Source organism: Pituophis catenifer, unplaced genomic scaffold (assembly GCF_029215685.1).
Source record: "Pituophis catenifer annectens isolate HBS135680 unplaced genomic scaffold, rPitCat1.0.hap2 SCAF_1, whole genome shotgun sequence".
Classification (NCBI taxonomy): domain Eukaryota; kingdom Metazoa; phylum Chordata; class Lepidosauria; order Squamata; family Colubridae; genus Pituophis; species Pituophis catenifer.
In genome coordinates, this window is record NW_027256881.1 from 151,282,263 (window position 1) to 151,304,913 (window position 22,651).

Here is a 22,651-nt window from a genome sequence, read left to right on the forward strand (position 1 = left end):
GAGTATCCAATGGGGAGTGTTGGCTCCATTCGAGAGGGACTGCAGGAGCCACAAGGGACTATATTAAAAATGCAAGGGAGCTAGCAGCACGGTTCCTGCTGATCTCCTGGCTTGTAACTCTCCAGGTTGGCAGCGAGGGGCAAACAAGAAGTTAGCCACAGGGAATAAAACGCGAGGGGAGGGGAGAAAAGAGCTGCTGTGATGAGATCAGAAGGAAGAAAACTTTAAAAGGAGGGGAGGGAGAAGGGGGGGGACAACAGCTCAGCAGAGAAGGGAAAGAGCCTCGTATAAAAGCATGAGACACACGCAAGGAGAAAACCAGGCTGGACTGAGAAGGGGAGCCCGCCTTTCAGCGCGGGCACCAGCGCTGCTCCCTCTCTTCGTCATCCCAGCACCAGCGGGTCAAGGGAACTGGCTGGGCTCGAGTCCCCGTCCCCCTCAGGCGCCCAGCCAAAGACTTCGACTGTCCCTTCAGACTGGATTTCCCTCTCGGCTGTGGATCATACCCGCGGGGACGAAGAGGCTGAGAGGAGCCGCGGCAGCTCTGCCTGGGAACTAAGCCTCGGGTCGGCCACGGCCGTAAGAAGAAGCAGGGAAGGGAAGACCGGGGGAGATCCGAGGGGGTGAAAATTTGGTCCGGGAGAAAATAAAAGGAGGCTCGCGATTCGCCCTCGAACGGAGCCGGGAAAACTTCGCGCGGGGGCTCCCAACTGACACACGAGCCGAGCCTGCACTGACAGCCAGCCGCTCTCGGGGCTTAATGGGCTGAGGAGAAAAGCGCCCCGCGAGACTCAAAGCGCACCCGAGTTGAAGGGGCAGCGCAAAGGCTTCCGAAGGCTGCTGAGGGTGTGTGTGTGGGGGGAGGCACTCTGAAGGACCCGGGTGGCGGGTCTGGTTCTCCTGAGAGACATTGGGGCGAATTCATCCCGGAGGCGAGGCGGGGAAGAGCAGAAATAGCCCCTTCTGGCGCGGACAGCAAGCGATAGGACTTCGCGGGAGGGGGACCGACTCCTCCAAGCGGGGCTCTCTCCCACTCGCCGCCAGCAGGGGCGGACGCTGCCCGCCCCCTTTCACGGTGCCTCCGCAGACAGGCCGGGCATCTACAACACCGGAGCCCCGATTTCTCCCGAGGCGAACCAGCCCAGCGGTTCTCTCTCTCCTGTGTATCTCTCCCCCCCGCTCCAACCCGAGGGCTGCCCGGCCACGTCTCTTGGGTCGCGCGGGGCGCGCTCGGAGGCGGGGGGGAGAGAGAAAGAGAGAGAGAGAGAGAGAGAAGTCCACGGCAGCTCACCCCCCACCCCCGGCGTGCGGCCACTTTTCGCAAGGCGGGCAAAGACCCCATGAGAGCGCCGGGCTGCGAGCGCAGCAGCAGCGACCCCTGCAGCCCGCCCCGTCGCCGTCGGACGAGCGTCCTCAGTCGTCCTTCTCCGCCGCCTCGGAAACCTCCTCCCATCCCGAAGTGGCTCCGCCGTGGTGGTGGCGGTGGCGCGGCGGCAGCGGCGGCGCTGCCTGCGACGACGCTTCCTCCCCTGCTGGCCCGGACGATCCCGAGAGCGGCGCTGCTGGCGCGGGAACTCCTGCTCTCGACTCCTTAGCGGCCGGGCGGGCGGCGGCGGCGGCGGCGGCGGCTGCTGCTATTCCTCCTCCTCCTCCTCCTCCTCCTCCTCCTGCTGCTGCTGCTCAGTTGCCGCCGCCGCCACCGCCACCGCCGCGGAGCCCTAAAGCCGTCCTCTGCAGGAGGATGGTGCGTCTCGTGGCCGAGCTGCTGCTGCTGCTGGGGCTCCTCCTGCTCACCTTGCACATCACGGTGCTGCGAAGCAGCGATCCCGAAGCGCCGCCGGGCAACCACAGCCAGCGTCAGCAGGTGAGAGCGCGGGACGAGGCTGGGCTGTACGTAAAAGCCAAAAGGCTCTTCCCCCCCCCTCCCGCCACTCTTCCCCACCCCCACTTTTCCCTTGGAGCTATCCCGCCATCGGCAGAAATCCCCGGGCGTCCAGCTGGCGAAAAAGCATTCGTAAAGCGCGCCTTCTTGAGGGAAGCCGCCTTCGACCCACTTCGTTGCAGTTCCTCCGGCGAGCACGCCCGGAGCGGCTGGCTCGCTTCGGGATAGCTTTTCTCACCTTGGGCGCCCCAGAATTCCCAGCCATCAAGAGCCGTGTGGGTTGGGAAATTTGGAAGCTTAGACCCAACTTTCTCTTAAGAGTCCCCCCCCCCCACACTCCATTCTCTCTTATGGCTCTGTTGAATTGGGATTGTCAAGAATTGAAGGCAAGTTTTTTTCCCCCCACCTACTGTTTGTGCAGATTAGAAAGAATTGAGGTTGAAGTCTAAACTGGCAAAAGATTCCCCTAGAATCTTTTCCCATCTTCTTTTGTGCCATTAAACTGCGAGTTTTAAGGATTGTTCCTTACTATTTTTGTCTGCAAAGCATATAGGATGGTCCACCTCTGAACTGTACACCAGCCCTGTGCACAAAAACTTAACAATATACTTCTCTTTTCTTACATTAGTTTGTCACCTATATTTCAGTTGGTTCACCCTTGCATTGAATGCTCATTGTTTCTTGGTCCTGTATCTGACCTCCACATGCTCATTTCAAAGTCAAGATATGGACCTTTCTTGGGATAGAGAATTGGCACTTCTGACATGCTGTTAGCCCATTTACTGCGTTTCCCTGAAAATAAGACCCCATCTTATATTTTTTTGAACCCTGAAATAAGCACTTGGCCTTATTGCGCTCAATGGGCTTATTATCGATTGGGCTTATTATCGGGATGTCTTATTTTGGGGGAAACAGGGTAGAATGGCCAAAAGAGAGGTGCTGGGATTTTTGGTCTGGCAACAAAGCCATCATTTTCTCTTGTTACTGTTCTCGTTACTGCTGCATACTTAGGCTGCCTATGTTCTTGCCTCCTTCAAATTTTCCTGATTTTAAAACCAATTTGCCTGAGATTTCTTTCACCCATTGAAGGTATGTGTGTGAGTGTGTGTGTGTTTTAAAGCATCTTTTGATTAATCCTTTTTATTCATTGCAGTATAAACAAATTACATTCTTTATGAATAAACAGCATTAGTAATCCAGTATAGACCAAATGACCTAATGAAATAATGGCCAAATTCACATTTAACAATAAGCCAAAAAGAGTATTTTTATTAGAACATGAATGAGCATGGAGGTTATTTGTACCATCAGACGAGGAAACCAGGCAGGCAAAACTTTGCTTGATGCACAAACACGAGGTCATGATTTATTATGGTTAGCTATGCTACTATGAAGGTATCAAGAATATTCCCTGGTTTGAAGCTGTGACAGGGGGTTGTTTGGGCACATAAGAAACTATAAATTTAGATGTCTTATCATGCCATGTCATACTTGTCTGTTTACTTGCTTCCTTGTTTATATTAGTGTTCTCAAAGCTTCCAGGTTGTTGGGGTTAAAGGTTACAGAATTCCAAGGGAGACCTGTTTTGACCTCTTCTGGTTGGGAATTCTGGCAATTGTAGTTCCAGTCAACCATTTTTTTAATTTTATTTTTTTATGATTGTAATCCACCCAGAGGTATCTTGAGGTGAGATGGGTGGTCAATACATTTCATAAATACATAAATAAATACTTAAACAAACAAACAAATACATAAATCTTGGGGGCATCTGGCTGGGAAAAAGTGGGTCTGCAATTTGATTTAATAACAGAGAAGTCATGTCATATCATTATGGGGGGTGCGGACCTGGCAGGTATTACAGAGACCTGGTTGGGCCAAGAGGGGGGGGTCCCCCTCGTTGAAATGTGCCCACCAGGTTTCCGTGCATTTCATCAGCCAAGGGCCCAGGGGAGGGGTGGGGGAGTGGCGGTGATTATTAGGGAGAGTCTTTGTCCGAGGGAGACCACTGTTCCTCAGATAGCCGGATGTGAGTCCCTCTTTGTGAAGTGGGGCCGTGGGGTGCAGATGGGTTTGCTGACTGCGTACCTGGCTCCCTGCCACGTGGCAGCGACCCTGCCCGAGCTACTCGACGTCATTGCCGGGGTGGCGGTTGACACCCCCAGACTTATTGTCATGGGGGATTTCAACCTTCCGTCTGCGGGTGAGGCGTCAGAGGCGGCTCGGGAGTTCATGGCTTCCATGACGGCCATGGACCTGACCCAGTTAGTTCAAGGCCCAACTCACATAGGGGGACACACTCTGGACCTGATTTTTGTCTTTGGTCAGTGGTTGAATGATCTTGGTAGAGGGGATCTAGACATCAAACCCTTGTCATGGACAGATCATTCGCTCCTTCACTTAGACTTTCCTACCGCTTTCCCCCGCCGCAGGGAGACGGAACCGACCAAATGGTTCCATCCCAGGCGCCTGATGGACCCCGAAAGGTTCCTGATGGAGCTTGGGCCGTTTCCTGAGACTCTGGCACACGACTCGACTGAAGAGCTGGTGGCCGCCTGGGAGAGTGCGGCCGCCGGAGCTTTGGACCGCGTCGTGCCTTTGCGGCCTCTGACCCGATGCCGATCTCAATTGGCTCCTTGGTTCTCTGAGGAGCTGAGAGAGATGAAGCGTCGGAAAAGACGCCTAGAGAGCATTTGGAGGACTAGTCAATCCGATTCCGACCGGACACAGGTGAGGTCTTATATCAAGACCTACCTAGTGGCGATAAAAGTGGCGAAATCTAACCATTTCTCTGCTCTTATCGCATCTGCAGAGAACCGCCCAGCCGCCCTGTTTAGGGTGACCCACTCCCTTCTTCCGGGGGGAGTGTGGGAAGATCCCTTGCAAGGCCGCGCTGAGGATTTTGTGCAATTCCTGCATGATAAAGTCGCTCGGATTCGGGATGGCTTGGACTCCGATTGGATGAGTCCAGGGGAGGAGACAGGGGCAGGCCTTGAGAATATTATCTGGGAGGAGTTTGATCCTGTGGCTCCCGAGGATGTGGACAGGGTTCTGGGTAGGATTAGTGCCGCCACATGTTTATTGGACCCGTGTCCCTCCTGGTTGGTACTGGCCTCCCGGGAGGTTACACGAGGCTGGCTCCAGGGGATTATAACTGCTTCTCTGAGTGAGGGTGCCTTTCCCGCCACCTTGAAAGAGGCGGTGGTGAGGCCCCTCCTCAAGAAGCCTTCCCTGGACCCGGCTGAATTAGCTAACTACCGTCCGGTCTCCAACCTTCGTTTTGTGGCGAAGGTTGTTGAGAGTGTGGTGGCACGACAACTGCCCGGGCACCTGGATGAAGCTATCTATCTAGACCCGTGCCAGTCGGGCTTCAGGCAGGGGCACAGCACAGAAACGGCATTGGTCGCGTTGGTGGATGATCTCTGGAGGGCTCGGGACAGGGGTTGCTCCTCTGTCCTAGTCCTATTAGATCTCTCAGCGGCTTTTGATACCATCGACCATGGTATCATGCTGCGGCGGTTAAGAGGGTTAGGAATAGGGGGCACCGTTCTGCGGTGGTTCTCCTCCTTCCTCTCCGACCGCTCGCAGTTCGTGTTGGCAGGGGGGCAGAGGTCGACCTCGAGGCATCTCGCATGGGGAGTGCAACAAGGGTCGGTCCTCTCGCCCCTTCTGTTCAACATTTATGTGAAGCCACTGGGTGAGATCATCCGTGGTTTTGGGGTGAAATGTCATCTGTACGCTGATGATACTCAGCTGTACATTTCCACCCCAGACCACCCCAACGATGCCCTTGATGTGATGTCTCGCTGCCTGGAGGCCGTGCGGGTCTGGATGGGGAGGAACAGGCTCAGACTCAACCCGTCCAAGACCGAGTGGCTGTGGCTGCCGGCGTCCCGATATAGTCAGCAGGTGCCATCGCTGATTATTGGGGGTGAATCTTTGCCCCCCACAGAGAGGGCTCGCAATCTGGGTGTCCTCCTGGACGCACGGCTGTCTTTAGAAGAGCATATGACGGCCGTTGCCAGGGGGGCCTTTTATCAGGTTCGCCTGATCCGCCAGTTGCAGCCCTTTCTGGACCGGGACGCCTTGCACACGGTCACTCATGCCCTTGTCACCTCCCGGCTGGACTATTGTAATGCTCTCTACATGGGGCTCCCCTTGAAGAGCACTCGGAGGCTCCAACTGGTCCAGAATGCGGCCGCGCGGGTGGTTATGGGCGCAACTTGTTGTGCCCACGTGACACCCCTCCTGCGCGAGCTGCACTGGCTCCCAGTGGTCTTCCGGGTGCGATTCAAGGTGTTGGTTACCACCTTTAAAGCGCTCCATGGCATAGGACCCGGGTACCTTCGAGACCGTCTTCTGCCACCAATAGCCTCCGACCGACCAGTCCACTCCCACAGAGAGGGTCTCCTCAGGGTGCCATCAGCCAAGTTATGTCGGCTGGCGACACCCAGGGGGAGGGCCTTCTCTGTGGGAGCCCCAGCCCTGTGGAATGAACTGCCCCCGGAAATACGCAAGATCTCCGACCTCCGGGTGTTTTGTTGCGCATTGAAGACCCTGTTGTTCCGCCAGGCCGGGCTATCAACTTAATAATTTTAAATTGGGGTATTTTAAATTTTTGGGGTTTTAAATCGGCCAAATCTATTTAATTATTTTAATTTTTAATTATTGTTGTGTCTTGTGTTTTTAAATTGGCTGTACACCGCCCTGAGTCCTTCGGGAGAAGGGCGGTATAGAAATAAAATTATTATTTATTATTATTATTATTATTATTATTATTATTATTATTATTATTATTATTATTATTATTATTATTATTATATGCGACTGATGCTAATACATCCACAAGGCTAAAAAAGAAAATAAACCCAAGGGTTTTTTTTTCTTCTATGCCTATACTATGCTGGGTTAGGAACTGCTTCCTCTCAAATATATAATCCCTGGACAAATGACCTTCTATATTCTTTCATAGACTTTTACCCTTGTTATCTCTGCTAAGCACAGAGCAGGTGAATAGTTGGTATCGGTCTTTGTTCCAGTTATAACATATTCAAAAATCACACATTTAATCTGGTGACATTATAAATAAATTTGAGAAGAGAAAAAGTTCTTTTCCAGATTTTAGATTGCAGTAGTTCTATGTTATTGACTTATGGCCAAGAAACGAACCCAGGAGACAGTGTCCAAATTCAACTATAATATAAAATTAAGAAAAGGAAAAGTGCTAGAAACTCCCCATTGTGCAGTGAACATGAGCTTTTCTTACCTGTTCAGTATCTCTTAGAGCTGTACAGCACTTTGGATTTGAAGTCCAATAGTTACTTCAGAGCATGCAGGAGTTCAGAGAGCAGCTACACAATCAAGGGAAAAGACATAACTCTTGAAAGAGTTGCAAATATGTCAGAATGTCAGGCACTCTGGAACATCTTTGTGCCTCTGACAGCAAAGCACAGCATTGCTGGAACATCCATGGATGATAGATGGGCAACAAGCAGTGGCATCTGTGGGTGGGACAAAGTCGAGGGTGTCAAAAGTCTATAGTTAGGACCGTCAAATGACGGTCTAGATCTAGAGCCCTGTAGATGTGTGAGATGATGATTATCCACAAAATACATGAGGCTTTGGTCATATAGATGGGACCACTAAATTGACTTTTTAAAACGTGTTCCCCGATGGATGCATAGGGCACTGGACACTTATGGAAATGACATCTCCTCAACTTTCCTACATTCATTAGGACATCCAATGAATGCTCTTATGAGTATGTTAACAAATCACTTCTTTCCTTGACACACATTACTTTCTCATTAAGTTCTGAATAATTCAGTGAGTAATCATCTTTTGTAAATGCAAAGAATTCTTATACCAATCCAGCTTAAGTTACATTCTGCATCAGGTTTTCTGGATAGCTGATATTAGTGGATAAAATCAGTGGTGAAATCCAAATTTTTTTACCACCAGTTCGGTGGGCGTGGCTTGGTGGGCGTGGCAGGGGAAGGATACTGCAAAATCTCCATTCCCACCCAACTCCAGGGGAAGGACACTGCAAAATCCCCATTCCCTCCCCACTCTGGGGCCAGCCAGAGGTGGTATTTGCCAGTTCTCCGAACTACTCAAAATTTCCGCTACCGGTTCTCCAGAACCTGTCAGAACCTGCTGGATTTCACCCCTGGGTAAAATGTATGAGATGCCCATGAGAGTGACTGACATATTGGGGAGCTGAGCTTCAGGAGCCCAACCAACACTTAGCAAATTCCTAGGCTATAATTCAAGCCATGAAAGCAAACTTGCTGACCTCCATGGACGTTTTAATTTTTATGATGTAAAAGGAATATATGGGTGCCTTTTCTGTGCATCAGTACAACAGAACTTCTCTTCTCCTGTGTAAACTACGTAACCAGAAAATGTTATCTGCATATTTAAGACAGATCTTTGGCTACTTAAACACATAGACAAATTTAGAGCTGTAAATTAATATGAATAAAAATGAATTACTTTTTTCCTACCTTGTTCCAGATAATCTTACAGCATTGTTTCCATAAGAGAAACAAAGAACAAGGAGTGTGAACTGAGGGGGTGGGGGGGGTGTCCATAGGCAAAAGATAGCAATAGCAATAGCAATAGCACTTAGACTTATATACCGCTTTACAGCCCTCTCTAAGCGGTTTACAGAGTCAGCCTATTGCCACCAACTATCTGGATCCTCATTTTACTGACCTCAGAAGGATGGAAGGCCGATGGGACCTTGAGCCACTGGGACTTGAATTACCAAACTGCTGGCAGTCAGCAGTCAGTAGAAGTAGCCTGCAGTACTGCACTCTAACCACTGAGCCACCACAGCTCATCCATCTTTTATTACCTGTGACTTTCCAGGTGTCTTGGTTGAAAGCTTCCGTAATTTCAAACCACTGACCATGATGGGTGAGTGTGTGAAATTGATAAACCCAAAATTCTAAAAAAAAAACCCAAGATCAAAGAATGCTTTTTCAAAACTCTTTGTTGTGTATAGAAGATGATGAGCAGAGGAAAGGGAATCTACCAATTATGTGCATTCATAGAAGGCAAAGTAAAAATCCACTCCCAATAAATTGTTTAGGCAGACTGAAGAAATGTCTATGGCGATTCTTAATCATCCAGGTCCCAAAGATGCTTTTTCAAGAGGCAACTGGACTTTTTTGTTTTTCTTTGAAGATGTTTTGCTTCTCATCCAAAAAGCTTCTTCAGGTCTGGATGAGAAGCGAAACGTCTTTAAAGAAAATCCAGAAAGTCCAGTTGCCTCTTTAAAAAGCACTTTGGGACAGACTGAAGAAAGTAGCTAGAAAGTTTTTAATTATTAAGTATATTTATATGGACCCAAATCTAAAACATCTCAGTGACTCATGTTGAAAAATACAATATAAAACAAACCCCATCTCAGCCTCCCTCGGACCATGATCACAAACACTCAAGGAATATGCTTGACTCAGAAAGCGGAGTATCTTGGTTTAATTCGTGACATCAGCTCTTTACGGAAGCCGGAATGCAAAGCAAACCAAGACGCGGCTACCGGGAGCTAAACTTAGGGTTCTTTTATAGGGTTGTTTCTAAGCGCAGTGAAGATTCATACTTCCTGCCGCTTTAATCCGTGCGCACAGCGGTGATGTCATCCACGCTGTCCTCGTTGGAGCTGTTTGCCCGCAGTTCGTTCCACTATTCCCACGCGACCCCCATAAACACCCGTGCGCCATAAACTCCTAGCCGTTAGACCTAACCCCATCACCAACACCCGTGTGGACCACCTCCCCCCCGGCAGGTATGTTATCCATGGCTCAGCGTTCGTGGTCATGGTGTCGAGTGCTTCTTGATGCTCGACACCCCATACAAAATAAAAAATATTTCTTATTTTTGATTGATTTAAGAGAAATTCTTAATACATACATACATACATACATACATACATACATACATACATACATACTGCAATTTTCTTTATGGAGACTAGGCTATTCAACAAAGTTTATCATATTTTTAACAGACCAGGCATTTGATTCCTAAATTATATAAAAAAGGGCATTTATGGAGAAAAACTGAGAAGCACCTGCTTAATTTGGAGTGACTTTATTAGATTTACTTCTTGCAAAATCTGGAACTGTTCCATTATGCATGATCTTTAATTCAGAAATAGAGTTTTCTGTCCTCTTAGTAGCCTTAGAACATTTCCTTTACCCCATGATTGAATTTTAAGATGTGCTTACTTCCTGGATAGGAATATTGAGCAACAACCATTTGAAGGACTTCTTGCCATTGTGAAGCACTGTATCATCATTCCTGATTTAAGAATTTTCCATCCTGTGATGCTTCCTTCCTTCCTTCCTTCCTTCCTTCCTCCCTCCCTCCCTCCCTCCCTCCCTCCCTCCCTTCCTTCCTTCCTTTATTATATTTATGAATGTTTATAAAAATAAATTAAAGATGATTGTGCATTGTTTTAATAAGGCATTTGGGATATTTCTGAATTTTTCTTTCTTAATGGAGAGAAATAACTGAGGTAATGAAAAGTCCAAATGAAGTTACTTCCTGAAATAATTGCTTATAAATATCAACAAGAGAAGCTTAGAAAAACTGATTATCTAGTTCTAAAGGCAGATTCTGTTTTAACACAAGGATGTATACACAGATTTCTGACTTCATGAAATCACTCCACTTTCTCATAACAGTTTCTATTAAATTGACCTCCTGCCCTTAAACAGCTCTGAACATCTGATCCAGCGTATATATTTCATATATTCTGCCATGTGTAACAATTCAGAGTTACAGGCTCTCTAATTTAATTGATTTTACAGCTCTGAATTTTGGAAAAGCTGAAACTTGAAAACATTAAGGGCAAAAAATAGACTGGATGTCACAATAAAAACAGCAGTTGAACAGGTGGAAGTATAAAATATTCAATCTATATTTTACAACACAAAATAAATTAATGATTTTTGGAAGCTTTTGTTAGTTTAGTTGTTCAGATATTGCCCTAATGGGTTTTACAGTTTCCTAAACCTTTCTTTTTACCTTGTTATTCCATGCCACAACAGTGTGCTCATCTGGAATGTTTCTTTAAAAATGTCTGTAGAAAGAAACATTTTTGATCTTGCAGACAGTAAATCAAATGAGTAATGGTTTTAACTGGCTGGCAAATGTTTTCCACCTGAGATGGTACTCAATTTGATTTACATAGTATTAGGAAATGTATGTCTCTTGCAGCCCTTTTGAAGGGTTATTCAACATAGAGCAAGTGTTTGGAAAAACGGCAGGCTTTTCTCTCCCTTCCTTTTTGAGTAGATGCATCTGAATGAAGCAGTTTGGGCTTTAATAAACCTTAAAATAAAATTAAAAGATTGTATGTATATATGTGTGTATATATGTATGTGTGTATATATATATATATACATACATACATACATACATATACTGTCTCATATATATTATTAAATTATTAAGTTATTAAGTTATTAAGTGAGTCACACCTGATTTTATCCTACAGTCATTAAGCGAATAGTGCAGTTATTAAGCGAATCCAGTTTCCCCCATTGTCTTGGCTTGTGTGAAGCCTCCTGGGAAGGTCACAAATGATAACCATATAAATATTGTAAACATAGTATATGCACACCGACTGCAAAGCACCAGATTTTTATCATGTGACCATGAGAATACTATAAATGCCAGGGCCAGTCATAATTTATTTTTGTCAGTACTGTTGTAACTTTGAACAGTTGCTAAATGAATGATTGTACATTAAAGACTACCTGTAGTCTTAAAACAGTCACAATTATAAAGCCAAAACCAAACTCACAATAGAAACATTAAACGAGAAAATAAGTAGAAATAAAGCAAGCTGTAACACCTACCCATCTAAACAAGCTTGAAGAAGAGAATAATGTTACAGAGATTTATATATAAAGATGCTAGAAATGAAGCAGACCTTGCACATTTATAAACCAGTCTTCTGTCTGATGGTTGAGAATCCTTGAAATTGTAATCCCAACACACCTGAAGGATACCAGACCTGAGAAGGTTTTTACAAACTTTTGTTCACTATTCTTATTTTTTACTTATGAAGCCCAGATCCAAATAAGTGAACATTCACAATTCTGTTGTTGTTCTCTGTCATTAGTTTAGAATTCTGCCTTTGGATTATAAATGGAATTTGAGTATATAGACCTCGATTGAAAGGTCGGCAGTTCAGTAGTTCGAATCCCTAGTACCGCGTAACAGGGTGAGCTCCCATTACCTGTTCCAGCTTCTGCCAACCTAGCAGTTCGAAACCACTTAAAAAATGCAAGTAGAAAAATAGGGACCACTTTTAGGGGGAAGGTAACAGTGTTCCGTGTGCCTTTGGCATTTAGTCATGCCGGCCACATGACCACGGAGACATCTTTGGACAGCACTGGCTCTTCGGCTTAGAAACGGAGATGAACACCGCACCCTAGTCAGAAACGACTAGCACATACGTGCAAGGGGAACCTTTACCTTTACCTAATTCCCTTTCCTTACTTTGTTTGCTGCTATTATGTTGAAAAAATAAGCATATTTATACATGCATTATATAAATGTATAAATGAGACTCGTGGCTTGTTAACTGTTCATACGGTATTATCATGGCACATGGCTTGGGATATGTTCATACTGTTGCAGAATTCATGCCATAGTACCACACTTAATTGCTGCTTCTTCCAAAGATGCTGTTTGTATCATCTAACCTAAGAAAGAGTACTGGAAAGCCAGTAGTGGGTTTCAATTTAGTTTGCTACCAGTTCGCTCGTGAGCGTGCGTGCGCTTGTGTGTGCAACACTTCTGCACATGTGCAGAAGCATCTGGGCAGGTGGGCAGAACTCCTGCCACTACTGCTACCGGTTTGCCCGATCTGGGGAGAACTGGTAGCAACCCACCACTGTGGAAAGCGTGTACACTTTTTGGTAACATTTGTATTGGTTCAAGTGAAAATAATTCCCAACAATGAGTTTAGATTTTGTTTTCAGACCAGTAATGCTACCTTTGTTATGTTTCTTATGTGTGTTTGGGAAAGGAAAGGGTTACAAGAGTTTCCTGCCTCTAGGAAGAATATCATTTATCCTATGTGGTAATATGTATATAAAATGTGTTGTTTTAGGACCACAAGGGAAGCCTAAAGCCTTATTAAAAATATGGTGTTAAATATAGAATAAATATGAATGTAGAAGTAGTTATAATGCATTATTAAGTCCATAATATGAGAAAGTTGAAGGAAAGAGAGAAAAAGAATATCCAGCAGCAAGACACAAGAGGCTTCAAGTGCTTGACTTTACAAGCACCTGAGACATCAAAGCAATGTTCTCTTACTCCTCTAGCCAATTCCCTTTCCTTGCTCTATCAGTGACATATTGGAACAAACTTATCATTTTTTAAAACAGAACGCAGATCCTTTCTGATCCAACCCACTGGGCTGTACTTTACCAAAAGGTACTGACCTTTAATTAAAGCTGAAACATTGAAATCATGTCACTTTTCATGACAGCATTGAACTTCCTTAAAATAAGGTACTACACACATTTAGAGAGGGGTACATTGATATGGCATAATAACCAATGATATGTGCTCTGGTCTACTTTCTTTCAGGTATTTAGTGGTGGTAATATTAAGGTCTAAATATTAAATACGTATGAGATATTCCAAGCATTCTAGGTATTATGCAAGAATTAAAAAAGAAAAAGAAGTCATGGGCAGAGATATATTTATCTAATTCAGTTTTACAGTTCTCATACATGGATAATTTCAGAAGGTGGTGCTTCTGAAGTCTGGCACAATAAACATTGGTGCACTATGGCACCCTTTTGAATTTTACAAAGCTCCTGATAGTATTCGTTATGCTTATGAAACTGCTGCAGGCACTGCTGGTTCAGTGGCACCAATATTTTGAGATGAAAGCTCTTCCTTTCATCTCAGTCCCATGGGAGCTAATCAAGCCGTAAACAGGTGTAGTAAGGGACTGGGGGAAGGCATGGAAAGCTGAATTTATGCAAGAGAGAAAACAGAAAATTGAATTTGTGTTATTGGAAACCACAGATCAGGTAATAGGAACGCTCCCTTTGTTGAAATGAGCTTACGCCTTTGGAATAGGCAGGTTTGCAGGGTCGGCAACAGCCTGACTCTGAAACTGAGAATAGTTGCACAGAGAGGTATAATGGCCAAACCCACATATTCCTAGGAATGGGTGATATCGCTGTAGCAACCTTTGCCTTAACTATACACCATTTTGGCTGCTAAAACAGTCCGCATGCAGGTCTATTTTTCAAAACTGCTTGGAATCTTCAATTAGTTCAAAATGGTATTTTGGGGCTGGTAATTATTAACTAAGTGACTCACTTGTATAACAACTGCACCAGTGTTGGGTTGCCCCCAGTTCAGACCGGTTCGCAAGAACCAGTAGTAAAACCAGCGGGAGGCCCAGCCCACCACCCCGGATGTCGTCATTGGCGATCTGCACATGCGCGGTCCCTTTACGAATTGGTAGTAAAGGTAAGTAGAACCCATCCCTGAACTGCACTGCTTCCAATGTTTTTGGATCTAATGCAAACTGTTCGTTATAAAAATCCAGCATCCTATTGGAATGGTGGAAGAGTGCATGTGTGTGTGTGTGTGTGTGTGTACTTGCAGGCGCATATGCACATGAAGTTTCCATCTTGGGGCCCAATGGTATATAAGGCAGCTGAGCATCTTCTGCTTCTTAACTTCTGCCCTTGAACTCTCTTACTATATTTTATTATAATATTGTGCTGGGAAAATATAAACAGAATGTGCCCATCAGGTTGAAAAAAAACAAAGGATATTGAAATTGTATGCCACATATAACATTATGGGATAAGTGTTTTAAGATCAGAAGTGTATTGATCAGGAAATGTCTGAAGCCAAGTATTTGAGACAATAGAGTTAAGCCACCTGGAAGTTCACGTAAAGAATCCCGGTACAGGGAGTAAAAAGGCTTCTTGTATCTCTTCAAGAATTAAGCCATCTATGTCAGAAAATTTATGGTACGATTTGTTCCTATCAGGACTTCTTAAGATTGCAAAATCTTATTTTTTTTTAAAAAAAAAGATATTTGTTTGTTGCTGTGATATTATCTCTCTTTAGCATGTTCCTAGAAATGCTAATTATTTTGGAACAACTGTCCCAAAAATCCTCTCCTGTGTTGCAGTAGCAGCTCTCATGAAAGCTAGCACATCTGAAGCACACTTAGTTGGGGAGGCTTGTTCTAAGGATACAACCAAGCAGCTGCTGAAACTCTCTGCTTCGTTTTGCATCATATGTATATCTCTTCCTTGCTGTATCCATTCTCCAACCGAACTCTAGCAGGGCAATGGGAGGGCACCAAAAATGTTAATACTTCCATTTTTCCTTTCCCGCATTTGTTCCAACCTTCAAATTAAGAGGAATAAAAAACTAAAATAACAATCATTCCCCATTTTGTGATGGGAGAGGTGAAGCTCTCCTCTGAGAAATAATGATTGTGGCACTGTAACACAACTTTTGGGTTACAGGAAAAAAGAAGAAATTGCAGGACACTGTGGGAATTCCTGCCAATGGGAAGCCTACTTACAAATCCAGAGGAAATGTTGTAAAAAATAATGTATTTTCTCTGGGGAGCAGAAGCTGAGTCAGGTGCGCTGGTTGAAGTACCAGGCAAGATTCATATTATTAATGGGGACATAGGGACAGGATGTAGAAAAGATTCCAGATGTTTGCCAGCTCTTTGCAAAGTTAATTCAAGTCATGCCATGTGGAAATTTTAATTCAGGTTCATCTAAAGAGATATTTGGACGTCTTTTAGCTTTTCTTCACTTTTTCTCTTACTGCAGTCCTCACATAGTCAAACTACCAGTGCTATGTGAGACAACTTTCCCTCTGCAGAAAGTTCCTAACTTGAGACCATCTTATTTCAAAACACATTTATAAGCTTCTAAATATTGCATGGCGAGAAGGTAGTGAAGTTATTACATATCATAAAACAAAAGTCAGCCTCATTTATTGTATTTAAAGCTGTTTATTTCCAAAGCAAGCAGTCTATATCCAAACTATTTCGGATGTATTTTAACTCTTCGAATTTTACACTTGTCTTCCCACTCGCATCATATCCATCCAGGGTTCCACATGTTTTGCTTGACATCCTGAATAAATACTTTCTGGAAAACATGAAGGTGTTTTCACTATTGATTCATATTTCAGTTGATCTTGGACTTAATCAATTGCTTTATTGTGATTTTTAAAAAAGACTACTTTTGATCAAGTAGATCAAGACTACTATGCCCTTTCTGACTCTGGGGATGTGGTTTTCATCCATCTGTATTGTGCCTCCTATCTGGAGCTACAGTCCCATTTTTAACATAGCTGTAGCATCTGCAAACATTAAAATAGCTCAGTAACAAGGATGGATTAAATTTCTTGTAGTGAATGAAAAAGTAGACTCTGGAGGCATTATGTGTAACCGATCTTAAGCTTTATTTGGACCAAGTAGTTTTCAAAACATTCATTGCTCAGATTGGAAACAAAACAATTTAATAGGGGGCAAGATTTTTTCCGCAGCAAAGCTCTTCCTACTTTATAGGTCAGAGATATGTCATGATTAAAATTATTTAAAGGTAAAACCATGTTGGGGAAGGGTTTTTTAAAAATACAATTTGATTTTTTTCAGTGAGTAAATTTATGGAAATGCCTTCGTAAATGATTCCAAGATTTAAGTATGCCAAAGCTGTCTAGTGTTTAAAAAAACAAACCAGTTCAGAATATCAAACATGAAAATACAAACTCAGCTAAATTATAATTCAGTTTTTAAAAAAACCAGATAAAACAGTTAAATAACATCATTGATAAGCTTTGAAGCATGGATGTAATACACCAAAGATTTTACAAACTGGTAGCCACAGTGATATTTATTTATTTATTTTAAAATTGGAATGTTCACCTCATGGGAAATCTTTAAAGGTGCTTCACCTTGTTTGTTGTTGGGTTGGGTTGTTGGTTTTTCTGGGTTTTGTAAAGTTACAGCTTTGTTTTATTGTATGTGATGTCCTATAAAGATGATCTATGTCTGGGATACCTCCTTTGAAAGAGGACCACGGTGCTATCCATTTAAAGAGAATGCAGCCAAGCAGTAAATTTAGGGGGCCTTCTTCTCTTTTCATATTGACTGTATCTGAGCCAGCAGTTGGTCTTTGATGTTGTAACAATAGAGCATCGGCAGAGAGGAGGGTTAGGGCTTGAACAATGTTGAAACGAGGCTGCATTCATTAATTTTCATGCCAGAGGCTTCTCTGCTTTGTTGCTTGCAGGAAGGAACCGTGTACTGTGGGTATTACAGTTCTTACAGACTTTCATCTGAAGCCTCTGTGTTAAATATTTTTAATTATAAACCAGGTGTTCTGGAAACCCAGACTATCACTTAGAGTCCATTATTAACTCCAAAAAGGCTTCAAGTCTACTGTTTCACCTCTCAATGGTCCAATAATCTGCTATATGTGGCATAGGAGTAATCCAGGTGCACTTGTAACAAAATTTCAAAGCTAGAAATTAGAAATTGTTTCATTAGCCAGCTACAATTTAAATTAATTGATACCTTATTAAAGATAATATAGGTTTAGTCTCAGAAATTATGCTAAGAGGTCATAAGCATTCATGATGGTTCTTATATTTTATATATTCTAGAAAGCAGGATAGTTATCATTCTTATGGAATTTATTGAATGTAGAGAATTACTCATCTTAATGTATTTTGAATTTGTAGCATGAACTCTTGCATTTAGTTTGATGCAGAAGGCTGAAAAGTTAAAAAAGAGGTTAAAAGAGATAAGAGTTGAAAAGAGTTGAAAAGCTTTGACCAGCAAGAGGAGAGACCACTTTATGAAAATCCTGCAACATATTAAATATTTTATTTGTTTCTTTCATTAGATTTATATCCAACTTTTGTGCTAAACATGACAGTCAAAACAACCAACCTACCAATGAATAAAATACAAAGAAAATTAATTTTAAACGAAACCAGAATGACATTGTACAAGCATAAAATCTAAACAGCGGAAGGCTACTAGTTCTGTCCCTCTAATTGCCTTCTAGTATCATCTGGAGTTTTGCAACTAAGTTATGCCTAGGCAAATCAATAAAAAGAATTGTCATCATTGTGTTTTTAAGGAGGGAGGAGTCTCTGTCTATCTCTATATCTCTATCTATCATCTGTCTGTTTATCTATCTATCTATCTATCTATTTATCTATCTTGTTTTCTCTTAATGTGGGATCTAAACATGAAAAGTGGAACATTGGCTTAGATCTTAATTAGAGCCCTTGGAAACAAACTTTATTTCACTTCAATTTGCTTTCAGGCTCAACTATGTCAAACTTTAAATGAAGAATACCACCGATGAGACTTCGTATCTTTTGCTTAAACAGGTTGCTTGTCCCAGGATCTTTCTGTTTCCTTTTCTTTTCTTTTTGTAAATGTAGCATTTTTCCTACTGCATACTTAACGTTATTTTTAGCTTCTAAATGAATAGTGAACTCTTCTTGTTTTTTGTAAACCATATAAACAAAATGTTTTTTTACAAAATATTATTTGGCAGATGATATTTCCAGAAATAAATTTGGGACAAGATGTTGAATATTTTAAGAGATAGGCAGGAAAAATAAAAATGATTACAGAACATCTGCCTGCTGGAAACGTGAAACAGCTGTGCAAAATCTTTGAAATAGGTCACATTGATTTAAAGCAAATTGTTAACTTTCATGGCCATCATTAAAAGCCCAACTGAAATCAACATGAGGAAGGACCTTCTAGATCAGGGCTGTCAAACTCCCGGCCCGTGGACCAGATGTGTCACGTGCTGGCCACACCCATGCCCAGTTTAGTGAAGGGGGAAAAAGTCCTGATACAACATGTGACGAAGCCGTGATGCCGTGAATTCGACACCCCTGTTCTAGATCTTTAAAAAACTGCCTCCCTCATTAATTAAATTATAACTCTCATCCTCCCTAGTCAGAGTAGCCAACAAGGATTATAGTGCTACATACTTGGAGAGCACCAGATTGGGAAAGATGGTTCTAGACAGTGACGGTATACAGTAAAAAAGTATTTAGTCAGCCACCAATTGTGCAAGTTCTCCCATTTAAAAAGATGAGAGAGGCCTGTAATAGACATCATAGGTAGACCTCAACTATGAGAGACAAAATGAGAAAACAAATCCAGACAATCACATTGTCTGAATTGGAAAGAATTTATTTGCAAATTATGGTGGAAAATAAGTATTTGGTCACCTACAAACAAGCAAGATTTCTGGCTCTCACAGACCTGTAACTTCTTCTTTAAGAGGCTCCTCTGTCCTCCACTCATTACCTGTATTAATGGCACCTGTTTGAACTTGTTATCAGTATAAAAGACACCTGTCCACAACCTCAAACTCCACTATGGTGAAGACCAAAGAGCTGTTGAAGGACACCAGAAACAAAATTGTAGACCTGCACCAGGCTGGGAAGACTGAATCTGCAATAGGCAAGCAGCTTGGTGTGAAGAAATCAACTGTGGGAGCAATAATTAGAAAATGGAAGACATACAAAACCACTGATAATCTCCCTCGATCTGGGGCTCCACGCAAGATCTCACCCCGTGGGGTCACAATGATCACAAGAACGGTGAGCAAAAATCCCAGAACCACACAGGGGAACCTAGTGAATGACCTGCAGAGAGCTGGGACCAACGTAACAAAGGCTACCATCAGTAACACACTACGCCGCCAGGGATTCAGATCCTGCAGTGCCAGACGTGTCCCCCTGCTTAAGCCAGTACATGTCCGGGCCCGTCTGAAGTTTGCTAGAAAGCATTTGGATGATCCAGAAGAGGATTGGGAGAATGTCATATGGTCAGATGAAACCAAAGTAGAACTGTTTGGTAGAAACACAACTTGTCGTGTTTGGAGGAGAGAGAATGCTGAGTTGCATCCAAAGAACACCATATCTACTGTGAAGCATGGGGGTGGCAACATCATGCTTTGGGGCTGTTTCTCTGCAAAGGGACCAGGACGACTGATCCATGTACAGGAAAGAATGAATGGGGCCATGTATCATGAGATTTTGAGTGCAAACCTCCTTCCATCAGCAAGGGCATTGAAGATGAAACGTGGCTGGGTCTTTCAGCATGACAATGATCCCAAACACACCGCCCGGGCAACGAAGGAGTGGCTTCGTAAGAAGCATTTCAAGGTCCTGGAGTGGCCTAGCCAGTCTCCAGATCTCAACCCCATAGAAAACCTTTGGAGGGAGTTGAAAGTCCGTGTTGCCCAGTGACAGCCCCAAAACATCACTGCTCTAGAGGAGATCTGCATGGAGGAATGGGCCAACATACCAGCAACAGTGTGTGCCAACCTTGTGAAGACTTACAGAAAACGTTTGACCTCTGTCATTGCCAACAAAGGATATATAACAAAGTATTGAGATGAACTTTTGATATTGACCAAATACTTATTTTCCACCATAATTTGCAAATAAATTCTTTCCAAGTCAGACAATGTGATTGTCTGGATTTGTTTTCTCATTTTGTCTCTCATAGTTCAGGTCTACCTGTGATGTCAATTACAGGCCTCTCTCATCTTTTTAAGTGGGAGAACTTGCACAATTGGTGCTGACTAAATACTTTTTTGCCCCACTGTACTTGAGCAGCAAAAACTCATAGAGGACAAAGTGCCACATTGCTACATGACCGATAATTGCAGGACACAAAGGAACAGCTGGCCTGCCAATCAGCTAGCAATGCTGGCAGCAATAGAGCTGGCAATGTCAATGAGGCCTGGAGATGTGTGACAAGCATTCAGTAGCATGTCTTTCAAGGAGGAGGTGGCAGTGAAAAATTAAGTAGCAGCAGATCCTTCCTGGCAATAGCAACATTTAGTCTCAGTTTAAAAAAAAAAAAAAACATCAGTAGGCTGCATAAGGATGCTTGGTGGGTCACAAAGTGAGGACAGGAAACTTTGTGACCTGTAGTTTCTATAGCCAATGGCCGGGAGCTTTAATCCAAAATATATAAGAGATTTAGAGATACTGTGGCTGAGATTAAATTATACTAGTACATGTGAGATCCAAGTTCAACTATTCAATCAAAAAGACCTTCGCAGATCTTGAGACAGTCATCTTTTCATTAGACAGCTCATTTTATGATGTTTGTCTGTGGGTATCTAGGGGAAAGAACCTTGCCATTCTGAGACCTCTAGAAGTAAGCTAAAATGTAAACATATGAATACACACTTTGATAGTGAGCCAAAATTTATCACTAGGACCATGTCTATCATACAACAGATATATATGGATTTTTGTTCATTCCTGCTCTTTAGTATCATTAGAAATATCTTTAAAACACATCACAACCTTGTTACATATAACTTTCCCCCTTCTAGATTTAGGTCCATCTCTAATTGTACTGGTTTCCTGAGATTTCTAATTTATGTTTAAAGTCCCAGCTTTTACCCAAACACAGATTTTAGAAGAGGGCAATTGTTCCCAAAGTTGAGCTACTCCTTCAAGACACTTTATAGAGTATGGAGAGTGTTCCCTTGCCTGCTTTTCAGCTCCAAATTGTGGAGAAGGGGAACAGTGCAACATGTTTATTAGAAATAATAGCACCCTCCCCATTGTAATTGTTATGTTTGTGCCCATGAAGTAAGTCTCACCATTTTCAAATAAGTCAAATGAATATTGACATAGAGTTTGAACCTTTGGATTTTCTTGTTCCTTTTCTGTACCCCATTCTAGTTGTGTTCACCTCAAGTGAGCAACCCATAGCTTTTATACAAGCACTAAGGTTTCTTTAAAATGCCTGGCACTCTGTTCCCCTTTCTGCATCTGTCTCAATTTAACCTTCATATTTTCAAGAATGTAGCTCTCATATTAGATGGCAACTGAAAACATCTGGGTCCAGCTGTTAAAAATTCCAACTTTTACACCAGCAAACTAGCAAGGGTAAAACTTCCACTTCCACTTTCTATTAATTCCTTGCTCTGCCAATGCAAAAGTCATATAGATGTACTGCCAATTTCTTTCTTGTATTGCTAAACATCAAGTGAAGGGACAGGGTTGGGATATACTGAGGAGCAGTACAGTCTATGTAGTATGGTACATGAGGTATCTGCAGAGATTTCATCAAAATAATATGTGTGTTGTGATGCCACAAGACAGTAAGCTTGGCACTTTATATATTTGTGAGCAACATAATAAATCAACTATAATAGGAGGTTGTTCCATCAACAACATCACAATGCACATTTTATTTCCCCTCTCTTGCCTCCTCCAGACCATGTAGGTGATAAGGAAGCTTGTTGTACTGTTTGACATGTAGTTTGTAGCTTTATTTTTTCATCAGTGCCAAAGTTTGTAATACCTTTGAATATATACTGTAAATGTTATGGACTTGTTTTCTTGATTGTAGGCACGCCATTGCAAAGGCCATGAGCTTGGTTCTTTTCTGCTTGTGCCTTTTCATTTCACCAGCACAAAGCTTTTGATAGCTTTAATGTAAGCCACTCTGGAAGACGGATCCACTGGTGCCCTTCTTCAGTGATTGAAGGATTCTTTTGCACTCAGAAAGATCTTTTCCAACTTAACACCAGAATTTGGTATCCTAAAAGAGCTGAAACCCATATGAAGTCTCTAGCTCAAGATCACAAAGCATTCCATAGGGCATGGGATCTTTCATTGTACAACATTCATCATTTTTTGCAAAAATGTACACAACAAAGCACCTCT

The 22,651-nt window shown here is 43.1% G+C and overlaps 1 protein-coding gene across 3 annotated transcripts in view; it reads left to right on the top strand.

Annotated features, from left to right (window-relative positions):
• Positions 1-1,741: 1,741 nt before the first annotated feature.
• ISM1 (isthmin 1) overlaps positions 1,742-22,651 on the top strand; it is a 35,925-nt gene continuing 15,015 nt past the window's right edge. For 2 of the 3 annotated variants that reach the window (XM_070956447.1, XM_070956454.1), the window contains exon 1: positions 1,742-1,864. In XM_070956447.1, coding sequence (XP_070812548.1) covers positions 1,742-1,864 — 123 coding nt within the window. Of the gene's footprint in view, positions 1,901-22,651 lie in introns of all 3 variants that reach the window. The other variant, XM_070956439.1, reaches the window with a different exon arrangement.